Source organism: Adiantum capillus-veneris, chromosome 18 (genome assembly GCF_014529385.1).
Source record: "Adiantum capillus-veneris isolate H3 chromosome 18, ASM1452938v2, whole genome shotgun sequence".
Taxonomy (NCBI): domain Eukaryota; kingdom Viridiplantae; phylum Streptophyta; class Polypodiopsida; order Polypodiales; family Pteridaceae; genus Adiantum; species Adiantum capillus-veneris.
Genome location: NC_140948.1, coordinates 154,856,315 through 154,868,249, shown reverse-complemented (window position 1 = coordinate 154,868,249; position 11,935 = coordinate 154,856,315). Strand labels below are relative to the sequence as shown.

The 11,935-nt window shown below is 42.4% G+C and overlaps 1 protein-coding gene across 1 annotated transcript; it reads left to right on the top strand.

Moving 5' to 3' along the window:
* Nucleotides 1-1,902: 1,902 nt before the first annotated feature.
* LOC147436677 (uncharacterized) lies at nucleotides 1,903-2,350 on the top strand. Its single transcript, XM_086488216.1, has one exon. It carries the CDS (start codon nucleotides 1,965-1,967, stop codon nucleotides 2,169-2,171), a length of 207 nt encoding a protein of 68 aa, XP_086344342.1. The 5' UTR covers nucleotides 1,903-1,964; the 3' UTR covers nucleotides 2,172-2,350.
* Nucleotides 2,351-11,935: the final 9,585 nt, after the last annotated feature.

The following is an 11,935-nucleotide window of genomic DNA, read 5'->3' as shown; positions in this document are numbered from 1 at the left end:
TGGGGATTCTTGGACGTAGTGTGGTCTACAATCAATTTTTTTACAAAGGCAATTGATGCTCAAGATGACATCATTCTTAGGTAAAAAGTTAAGGGTAGCAAAATCGAGGTGTATCTAGTAGTCCAAGGCCTGATACTCGGGTGTTTATGTACCTAGCTTCTTCATCGACTTGGTGTCACTATTGATGTCCACTATGAGTTGTGAAGAGGGTGTTAGAGTTTTGACATCTCAAGTGAGCTGCCCAATGTGATCCCTTTATTTAGTTTGGCTTTTAGGTATTTATTTTACTTATTTGTCAAAGTCTGGGTAGGGCAATTTACTGAGGTTGCTATATAAGCCACCCCTTGCCTCCATTGTGTACATTCACAGGTCAATTTTCTCAATAAAAAAAGGTAGCTTCTACAATATTTAGTGTTCTCCTGATTTTCTCTTCTCCCTATTTTCAAATGGATGTGTGAACTTTTCTCATCTCCCCCCCTACGCGCCCTACTCACGGGGGTTCGGCGGGCTCTTATATGAGCACACTATTGCTCTAACAAAGTGAAACCGTTAATGTGGTTGGGTTCACATGGCACGACGGCAAAGAAAGAAAGAGGGGTTTTCAGCTAGAGCGGCAAGAAAAGCTTGGATGAAAAAGCAAAACACCTCTCCGGACCCACAAAAAGCCTTGGCGACCCCCTTCCCCCCCTCCTTCGACAATGGAGTTTGTCCTCCTTCTTGCTTGCATGAAAAGTGAGCGAAGTTTCAAAGGCTGATTTACAGCCAATATGGGCTGATTGCGAGTGGTATGAGAGGCTCTTTGGCACGAGCTAGCTACCACATTGTGTGAAAAAGAGCAGGGCAACAAAATTTGCAGGCAACCGGATTGCCTCTGCCTCTGTCTGAACCCACCCTCTCACAAATGCCTCATCTACCCCCACAATGGTTAGGGTGTGGATTAGGTGCAATACGATATCTCGATTCCCCCTCAACACTATATCACAATTGCATCGTAAAATGGGATCAAGCGTGGAGGCGAAAATGAGGGTGCGCGTAGATCATGGGATGGTCCGATAATCGCATGCGGGCGTAGTACGTGGCTTTCTAGGGGGAGGTCATGAGTTCAAGACGAGGGATGTGAAATGACGTGGATTTTTATGTGTTTCCCGTATTGACCTTTAGCCTCGAATTTACAAACATGTATCGAGACGGCCCCGGCCGTGTAGGGTGGTAGGTGTGTGGCAATTGTTTCTAGGGAGAACTACCAAAATACCCCTCTAATTTTATGTCTAAAATTAATGAATCAATTCATCTTCAAAGCCTACATACCAACTCAACGTCCAGTTTTAGCATCTTGTATTGATAGGCAAATGTATGAAGGGCATTTAGAGAATTTATGACAAAATATTGGGAATCTTTACTTGGTGAGCCAAAGCTCCTTTTCTGGATCTTTGAGCCCACGGCTAGCCACTTGGCATGATCCACTCCATTGCCCACAACTGAAATCGCATGGCCAGGAAAGCAATAAAAATAAAGCTTCACTAAAAGCTTCACGTAAAAAGCTTGGCGTAAATAAACCCACTGCACGTACGCCAACTCAATCACTTCGTAGCCATACATCGCAGACGTGCGCAACATCATCAGTGCAGCAAGGACATACGCAGCATCGCATCAGGCCCGTTTGCAGCATCAGTGCGCGTCCGCAGCATCGCACCAGGCACGTTTGCAGCATCAGTTCGCGTCCGCAGCATAACCAATCAGGTTCGCAATTATTCAATAGCACTAAACCACTTTTCCATGGGGGAGAGAGAGGCATAGAGAGAGAGAGAGAGAGAGAGAGAGATTATGCCTGTCGCCATGAAAAAGAGAGAGATTATGCTCATTAACCAAGTAAAAGCTCGCCATGAGAGAGAGAGAAAGCACACAGATTTTGAGCGGATCCTGCATCCTGCACCGTGCCAACTTCGTCGTCGTGGTCGTCAAATATGACTACCTCTAAGTGCTTGGCAGAACGAAAAAGTGCCAAGTTCAAGAAGAATATACACAAGAGGGGTGTTGTGCCTGAGACAAGCATCAAGCGAGGCATGACTATCCCGTGGGGCCTATTGTCTTGGGCTTTTTTTGTGTTTGTGGTGATTGGCTCAGCCTTATTGCAGATAATAAGCACGGCAACAAGTGGAGCGATCGCATAAGCTTCTCTAAAAAGAAGTCTAGCCTAGTGGATAAGAGAAAGGTACTTGGGGTTAGCCATGAAAATGGTTGTAGAGTGTATGTAGCATGTTTTTGAGTTGGTCGAGCCCTTTAACAAGTGAAAGTATGGAATGTCTTGTTGGAAGTCAGTGTAATGAACCTACATATGTATCTGACTTTGGGGTGATCTGTGCCATGAGAGAGAGAGAGAGAGAGAGATAGTAATATGCCAATTAAACATCGATTCAAATGTGAAATCTTTTATTTTAGTAGGACTAGATAGACCGATGCCATGTGTGTGTGTGTGTGTGTGTGTGTGTGTGTGTGTGTGTGTGTGTGTGTGTGTGTGTGTGTGTGTGTGTGTGTGTGTGTGTGTGTGTGAGAGAGAGAGAGAGAGAGAGAGATAGATAGATAGATAGTTCTATTATCGTCCTGGGAGGTCAAATATGACCTATGGGACCAAATGAACATGTCACGTGGTGTGAGTGGAGTTCATAAGTGACTCTCGATGCTCAAAAATGGCTGAAATGAGCGTCGGTAATAGAGAGTCCACATCGTGGTTGGGAGAGGAAGGTATGTAGGGAGAGCTCATGGCTGAATATATGGGGAAAAAAGGACCTAATGTGGTCAAAAGCTGAGCACTCAAGTAGTGTGTGGTACTCACTCTCTCGCACTTGACGAGGGCATAAGGTGCAAAGTCGATGACACTCCTCGCCAGTGCCCCAACGTCCTGTCTCGGAGCGTAGAGAATGGGAGCTAAGACGAATGGAGGCAATGGTGCGGATCGCACTCAACGGGATGGGCTCAAGGATGTAGGAATGGGTTCGGTTACCTCGTTTCGAGAAGAAGAGAGATTTGTAGTTTGGGGCAACGTGTGTGGTGTAATGGCTGAAGCGAGAACCTCCGGATTTCTCCCAAGCCATGATACATTGGCGTTGTAAGAAGGCCTCATTAACTTGGGAGTCGATCGACGCATCCTTGACCAAGTGACATGCATCCCATCTTCCAAACCATTTCTTGATATCAAGCATCCACCCCGAACTTAGTATTTTGCTCTTGCATGTCTTTTGAACCTTTTGACTTGCTTCATATGCGATTCTAGGAAGTCGATGCAAAGGGATACATTGTGTCTTACGCATGTACTCCACATTCTCAAACTCTTTCCAAGTAGACTTCCTAATGCTTCCACCCCACACCTCCACTCCATAAAGAAGCACCGGTGTCAGCAATGTGTCAAAGAGGTAAATTTTTGAGAGCCCAACACTTGATCTCTCCTGCATTGCACATGTTCTCAAATGCATAATAAGCCCTCTTTCCGGCTTCCAAGCGACGCATTGCACAATCCTTCCATTTATGATTGGATGGAACCTCACGGCCAAGGTACTTGAAGTGATCTACCACTTCAAGTTTCTCATTGTTGTATACAATGCATGGATTTTCGTCATTGAGGGTCTTTACAAGCATAACCTTGGTTTTGGATCCATTCACGATCAGCCCGCTATGTAGGCAAAAGCGTTCCAAGACACTCATAAGCTTTTGTGCATCTTCTAAGGTATGTGCCAAGAGCACTACATCATCGGCATAAAGCAAAAGCATGATCACCGCATTTCCAATCTTAACCTCTTCTATGCCTTCTTGCTGCATAAAATCAAGAACCATGTATTCCAATTCATCAATGAGTAGCCCAAAGAGGGTTGGGGAAAGTGGGCATCCTTGTTTGACACCAATAGTGCTTGCAAAAAATTCTGAAATTCCATCTCCCATACGTAATCGACATATCACTTTTTGGTAGATGCGAAAGACTGCATGCATAAATTCTCTCGGCACTTGAAGGCTTTGCATACGTCTCCAAAGATTTCCTCGCGGTACCATGTCAAAAGCTTTCTTGAAATCCACAAAGCAACAATACAACTTTTTTCCTTTCAATCGAGACGCTTCCATAAGAACTCGAAGAGTGACAAGGTGATCAATAGTGCTATGATGCTTTCGAAAACTTGCTTGGCCAAGCGCACGTTTGCCATTCTTTTCAGCCCATTCACTTATCTTCATCTCCATGATACATCCAAATAACTTTGCCATCAAAGAACCAACCATTATAGTGCGATAGTTGTTCACATTGTTTACATCTCCTCCTTTGTGCAAAGGTTTGATCCAATTTGCACTCCAATCATGAGGCATGCCATACTGAAGTGCAAGGTTAAACATATCGCATATCCAATATCGTGTTTTCTTGCTTGTCCATTTAATCATTTCAGCCTTGACACCTTGAAGGTCACCTGCCTTGCGAGTAGCAAGTTTCTCAAGCGCGCGGCATACATCTTCAATGGTAAAGAAGGGAGACATAAATGGAAGGGAGCTACAACCCTCCATCTTATCAACATTGGGTTGCTCATAGAGGTTCTTACAATGCATATACATATCCTCAAGAGTCAAGTCACCAAAGCTCTCAACGCGCTTGCCTTTTAGATTTTGCCAAAACTTGCCACATGCATGTGCTTTCTCTTGTGCTAAAAGAAGTTGTTTTTCGACTTCCCACCTTCTCCTCTTCTTTTGAACAAGTGCTTTGTATGTGTGTGAACATTCCAAGTAAACTTCCTTGTCTTTGATTGCATCCAATCTTAGCAAGTGTTTTCGGGCTTGACTACATTCCATGTCAAACCATTTCTTCTTGGTGCTACCCTTCTTAGACCTTTTGCAAGACATGTGTTTCACCGAAAAGCATTCCTTCGCACAAGAGAAAATTACTTCTTTGAAAACTTTCCACTTGCATTCTAATGTTGGGCTCCCTTGATGCTCTATCATGCTTAACATTTGGTCCACCATATCATCATATATAAGTGCTCGTTTGAAGTTTAGATGTAGGTACAAATGATTCACATCATGATTGGAGGCTACATGCTCGGGCCGTTTACCACACTTGAGGTCAATACATAACATCCTATGATCCGATTCCGGATTCCATTCACCAAGTGTAAAGCTTTGTATGCATTCTAGAGTGGCTTCTGAGAACAACATATAGTCAATCACGCTAGCACCATTGTGCTTTCTACATGTAAAGTCATTGGTGCCTTGCCATAGAGATACACCATTTGCAATGAGCATTCCGGTACTATTGCACATATGTAGAAGTGACTTTCCATAGTGATCCACTTCTTTTGCATCATTAGAACTTCGATTATACATGTATGAGTCATCCACTCTTCTTGATACATGCGGCATGTCGACTTGTTGTGTGTCGTGTTGTAACATATTTGTGCGAGCATTCATGTCTCCAAAAACAATGACTTCACCTTGATCCTTGTAATGAGCAATGTCTTCCTCTAGTTCAACAAAGGGCTGATCTCTATCCATATTCAAGCGAGCATAAAAGTTGGAGTCATAGTGAGGAATGTAGCAGCCGGCCACAAACATGACTTGACCATTTGGTGGGCTGATTTTCAGCCATAAGTAGCGTTTATACTTATCTTCTTTGACAATGGAAACATCTTTCAAACCCTTTTTGGTCATACATGCTACGCCTCCTTGGCCTCTTCGTTGCTTTGCATTTTTGGCCCACATCAAAGAATGTACATCGTATTTGTCAAATCCAAGAATTCGTTGCGCATCATGCTCCCATGTTTCGACAAGAAGTATCACATCGGAGTCATTGGTAAGCTCATCAATGCCAATTCCCGCATTCCATGGATACCCGTTACAATTCCAAAAGCTTATTTGCAAGCGTGAGTTGGTCTCATAGATCATGTGTCCCTATTTGTTGGGTGGACTTACATCCTCCTCAAGTGACTTTTCTTCTTGAGATGATACCTTAACCTTCTTGCTTCTTTCCTCGTATGCTTTGCGACGTACATTTTGTTGCATAAGAGTGCGATCCTCATATACATTACAACCCGTTCCTTTGAGGTAGATCCAACCATTGTCAAGGATGATCTTTCTCTTTACCTCATCAGCCATGGTACATACAATAGGTCTTTCTCCCGAGCGAGGGACTCCTTGTTTTCCAACTCGATGTGCACCATAAGCCATGATTCCTGACATGCCAAAGTGTGTAGCAAAAAACTCTTCAATAGCAACCGCAAGAGATTGGGGTGTTTCCATGCTTTCCTCCTTGATTCCACGAATGACGATGTTCTTTGAGCGTTTTTGTCGTTCTTGCAATTCTTGAGTGTCCACATTCTCTACATTCTTTGCTTGGACAACGGCTTGCGTGATAGGAGATGTAGAAACCACATTATCCTTACATATATCAGCCCATGATTTGGATGCATTTCTCATCTCACATACATCATGTCGTATTGTATCTATCGTTTCCTCTTTCAATACATGATCACTCTCAACTTTGCTCAAGCGCTCTTTCACTACATTCATGTCCACAAGAGAGCGTTTACATTCTTGAACTTCATTCTCAAGATGCATCAAGCGTGTTGTTTGCATTTCAAGAACCTTCTTGAGGTGCTCATTCTCCACAACGAGAACTCTTAAAGTACCATTCTCCATTGCAAGTGCGCGCAAGAGAGAGAGAGAGAGAGCCCGTGTCTGTTACTATTAACTCGAATCTAGATTATGCCAAATGACCATCGATTGAAATCTGATATCTTCTATTTCAATAGCACTAGAACAGACCTTTTCCACTCAAAGAGGATACATAGGATTTTGCCAGTTGATCATCGATTCAAATCTGACATCTTCTATTTCAATAGAACTAGATCAAACCGATGCCATGTGAGAGAGAGAGAGATTCATGCCCGTGTCTATTACTGTTGACTCGATTTCCAAATGATCATTGAATGAAATCTGACATCTTATATTTCCTTGCATGTCCTGTATTATGCTAATCCGTATTTTGTGTCCTGTAGAGAGAACATATATTCACAGCACTGGACATTTGGACTGCAGCACAAATGGTACTCTAGCTGGACTACACTGCAAGGTTCGTTATTTCCATCCAACTCCCCATGACTACGCGTTTGCTTGGCGCAACACATAAACGCTACGGGGCAGGGCACGGCTTCCATTTCTTATAACTTTTGGAGAGACCACAGTGCCAACTCTCCACCATACTTTTGTATGGCACTTCTGCATGCCGTGCACTGTTTACTTAACATCTTCAATTTATGGCACTTCACTATAAGATGAAATGTTTAACTATTCACATTCCTTTTCTGTAGCTCGAGACAAATATCGGCGTGTAGCTTGGACAATCCAAAAACATTTGTACCACATTTCAGGTCAGTGAAGCACGGCATTTTAAATTGCAATCATTGATGCTTTATCTATTTGCTTGTTTTAGAATTTTGTAGCTTAGTTCCTTCAATTTTCTTTACTTGCATACTGCTTTCATAAGTATACAATCGATGTCGACCAACATCTACATATATTAATTATACATACAACTCTTTGACTAGTAAACACATGCAGTATATTGCAATCATAAATCCAAGTTTTTGCATCTTTACTTTTCACCTAAACAATTGATGCCATACTATATTTGTCCTCATTTCTCCCATACTAGGTATCAATATGAAGTTCTCAAGGCCTACAAGGTTACAGTCCAAGCGTCATGATGCCAAGAAACGAACTGCAGCCAAGTTGAAAGCAGCTCACCGTCCATATGCTAGGTCATGGTTTGAAATTACTCCATTATATAAAGATTGGATCATGCAATGTGACATCCTCGCTCACAATCTAGAACTATGTCCTTCTTGCGTGGTGACAAACCTCACGTACAACGAAAAACGAGGCCGTCAGACAAATGAAGTAGACAGTCCTGCTGCACTCACTTCAGTATTATTGTTGAGCGCTTTGGAACACGCAGCAATCAACTACTCATGGACGACATGTACTTCTTGTAAAACAACTAATTCCCATCAAAGATTTATTGCCATTCATGCACCTGACTACATAGAACGTATTCTCTCTAATCGAGAAATACACACACAACTGCTTAGCATTATAGATGTATCAATCAGTGTGACAAAAACTACACACGCAATAGCACGAGGATTACTGGAGCGGAGATCATTGCTAGATAACCCACTAATATCTTGGTCGAGTGCTGCTAGTCTACACTCTACAAGTCATCAGCTATCCTCCTCAAGCATTTCAGATGTCCTGGCTTTCAATATCAAGAACAATCCCATATTGCAGAGATATAAGTGCATGGCCGAATGACCACACAAAAGAATAGGGTTGTGCATATTGTCTGAAGAGGTTCTAGGAGAAATAATCCGTCGTCATTCAGAGGTACAACCCTTCGACTTGATGGAGCAAGCCCATGCCATAATGAAAACAGCTTCTCGATTTTGGAAACATTGGCTGAGCCATCAAGACGGCACGCATATACTACATACGACACGCATGAGTTTGGTTCCATACAACTCCGTAACGGAGATATGCTTCTCAATCGTGTTGCTTCCTTCATGTACAATGGCTTGCCAAGCCGGATATCAGATTTCAAAGACATCACAATAGAGTCAGCTCTTTTTCCGTTCTTCTTTCCTTATGGACATGGCCAGTACAATGGGCAGATTCGATTCAGTGACTATATTCGAATGAGAATTCACACCCTATTCTCTTTGTATACATTGTACAAGCCATACCTCCTGCTAATGTACCAGTTGAAACAAGCAATTTTGATCGCAAACAGTACAACAACCACCATTCTGCAGAGAGATATCGACAAGTACAAAAGAGCACACAAGAATGCAAACGACGAGGAAGCCATAAGGAACATATTCTGCTTCAATCTCCCAGCGACAATTGCTGGCAGTCCATCCTGGCATAGACGTTCATTAAAGGATTTGATCACCATGGTTGATGCATGGGGTTTGCCAAACATATTCATTACTTTCACAGCTGATGAAGTGACCACCACAAAATGGAATGAGATCCGTACAATCGAGATGATAGCTTAGACATTCAATGTTGAGTTCTCTTGGAAAGATTGTCCAGTTGAATGTGCATTGCTCTTTCACAATCGATTAAAACACTTCATGAACCTCTATATCTTACAAGGAAACCATATCTTGGGCCAAATTCATCACCACCTTGTACGGTACGAGATCCAAAACAGAGGATCCCTTCATGCCCATGTCATCCTATGGGTGGATGAGAAAGACATCGAGCAAACAGCAATAGAGATTTCTGCTCATATTCCTATTTCATTTGCTGATGAAATGCATGCAAGCACACTTTGTGAGCTCGTCCTTAAGAAACAAATGCATGTATGTCGCGATGCATGTCACGTCCACAGTCACAACGGCAAATGCAAGTACGGATTTCCATACGACATGCAGCCAAATCCTTGTCCATCTCTAGATTCCCATTCCTTGAAGTGGATGTACTATCGGCCAACTCACGATGATCGGAATGTGGTTCCGTACCATTCAACCGTTCTTCTACTTTGGGGCGCTCATATGAATATCCAACGTGTCACAAAAAATTCATCTTTGTCGTATTATCTACTCAAGTACACAATGAAGACTTAAGATATTGGACCATTGAACATATCTGCAGAAGCAGTGACCAAATTGGGTTTGGAAGGCCTCGACAAGATTAAACTGCAACTGATAGATGATGCTCTTTTGACTAAGCCAATTTCTACCGATAGAAGCTTCATTGAACTGCTTACAGATTCCAATCATAACAAAAAGCGACGGTGTATTCTACATAGATTCATCGCCTCCAGAACTCAGACAACATATCATGTCCAAAACACACAATGTTGTGATGCACCCTGTTGATTTGTATTGTGCTAGACCAACCACCCTTGAAACCTTGACATTCTTTGAGTACCACAAAAACCACATTATCGAAAAAAGTCGGCAAACTGCACAATCTGCACCTTTGTTGGACAACTATGGCAATGCCATTAAACATTAGAAAAGATTGGTCAGGTTCACCGAATACCATCCAGGACACCACACAGAAGCCTTCTTCTACAACATCTTGCTATGTCATGTATTCTTCCGAAGAGAGACAGAGCTTCTTTCAGCTAATAATACAATGGGCTCTTACTTCGTAGAGTGTCAGACAAGGGATTTGATCCAAAGCAATGAGGACTTAGAGATGTACATTACAGAGTACACACAAAGAAACATGCTAGTCAATGAAAAAATCGATCAGCTTGTCCATATGATATTGCAAAAAATTGCATTGCGAAGAGCAAATGAAACAATTACATCTTCAACAGATAATGACCCAGACATGGACCACCATCGAGTTAAGTCACTAGCCATATTGAAGGAGTTCGCTGATGTCAATGACTCAGAACTCACAACGGAACAATTCAATATATACAACAAATTGTTGAATGCCAAGAATGGCTTGCATGTCGTCACAGGGACACCGGGGAGCGGAAAAACACATCTTATCAGATATTTGACATATGAATATGTCAGACGAAACATGAGCGTCATACTTGCTGCATCGATCGGAGCTGCAAGAACAAGACTAAGCAGCATCGCATCTACAGTCCATTATCAATTCAAGATACCAACAAGAAATCAACAGTATCCTCTCTCTATTCATGAAACCGATGAACGATATTTGGATATAAAAGAAGCAGATATTATAATCATAGACGAGCTGTCTATGTTAACACGGACCACTTTTGACCTTATCATAAGACAGATTGTCAATGTAAGAAGCGGCACATTGACAGATCCCTTCAGCAACACATGTATTCTCTTGCTTGGTGACCTTGCACAGTTGCCCCTAGTTTGTACCCACTCACGGGACCTTTGTGAAGCATGCCATATCACAAGCTCGGTGCACTGGCTGCATGCAACTTTCTACAAGATGTCATGCTCCGTACGACATGCAACGGACCCTGAACTCCTCCAATTCTTGACCATTATTCGTGAAAGAAGACCAACCACATATGAGATCAATTGTACCTTGGGAGCATGCATTATAGATGAATCACATGTTCATGACTACATCAACGACTCCACTACAATAATTTGCACACATAGATCAGACATCCAACACTACAACAACCTTGCCTTGAATAAGTTGTACAATCAAATTGACATTACAAAAGTTGACCTGAAGGCGAATGCAGGTAACATAAATGTACTTCAGCAATGGCTCCTAGACCCTAAGTTCAACGAGCTGGACTCGATCGCAATTGGGGCTCGTTGCATGATCACTAAAAACATCGACTTAACAATCGGTGCAGCAAATGGTGCAACATGTATTGTTGACGCCATAACGCATAACAACGAAGGTCAACTTATATGTATCGTCGTTCTCATTCATTGCACCGGTAAAAAGATGGCACTTCGTCGAACAAAGCATAAACAAACTGCAATCAATGGCACATGGTTTCACAAATCCACATTCCCCTTGACACTTGCATACGCCATGACTGGACACAAGGCACAGGGTGCAACAATTTCTACCAAAGTTCTTCTTATCTTCAGAGATGCATTTGCACCGCGGCTTGCATACGTCATGTTATCGCGAATCACAGATCGTCGAAATCTCCGAATTCTCAATATACCGACTCCTGATATATTTCGCCCTGTACCACTCCATGTTATGCACGGAACTCATTAAAAATGTTTTGGTGCCTAGTAAATCATGTACTCTAATAGTTCATAAAATTTTCATATGCCTTTGTTTTCCAGCATCTGTGCACAAAATAATCTATAAACATATAACTGATGTCTCAAGAGTTCTTCCATTTTGATCTTTCGAAACTGTCATTAACTTGCACTGCACTCTCTGTAGCGCTACCTTGCGCTCCACTTTTCTCTCGATTCTT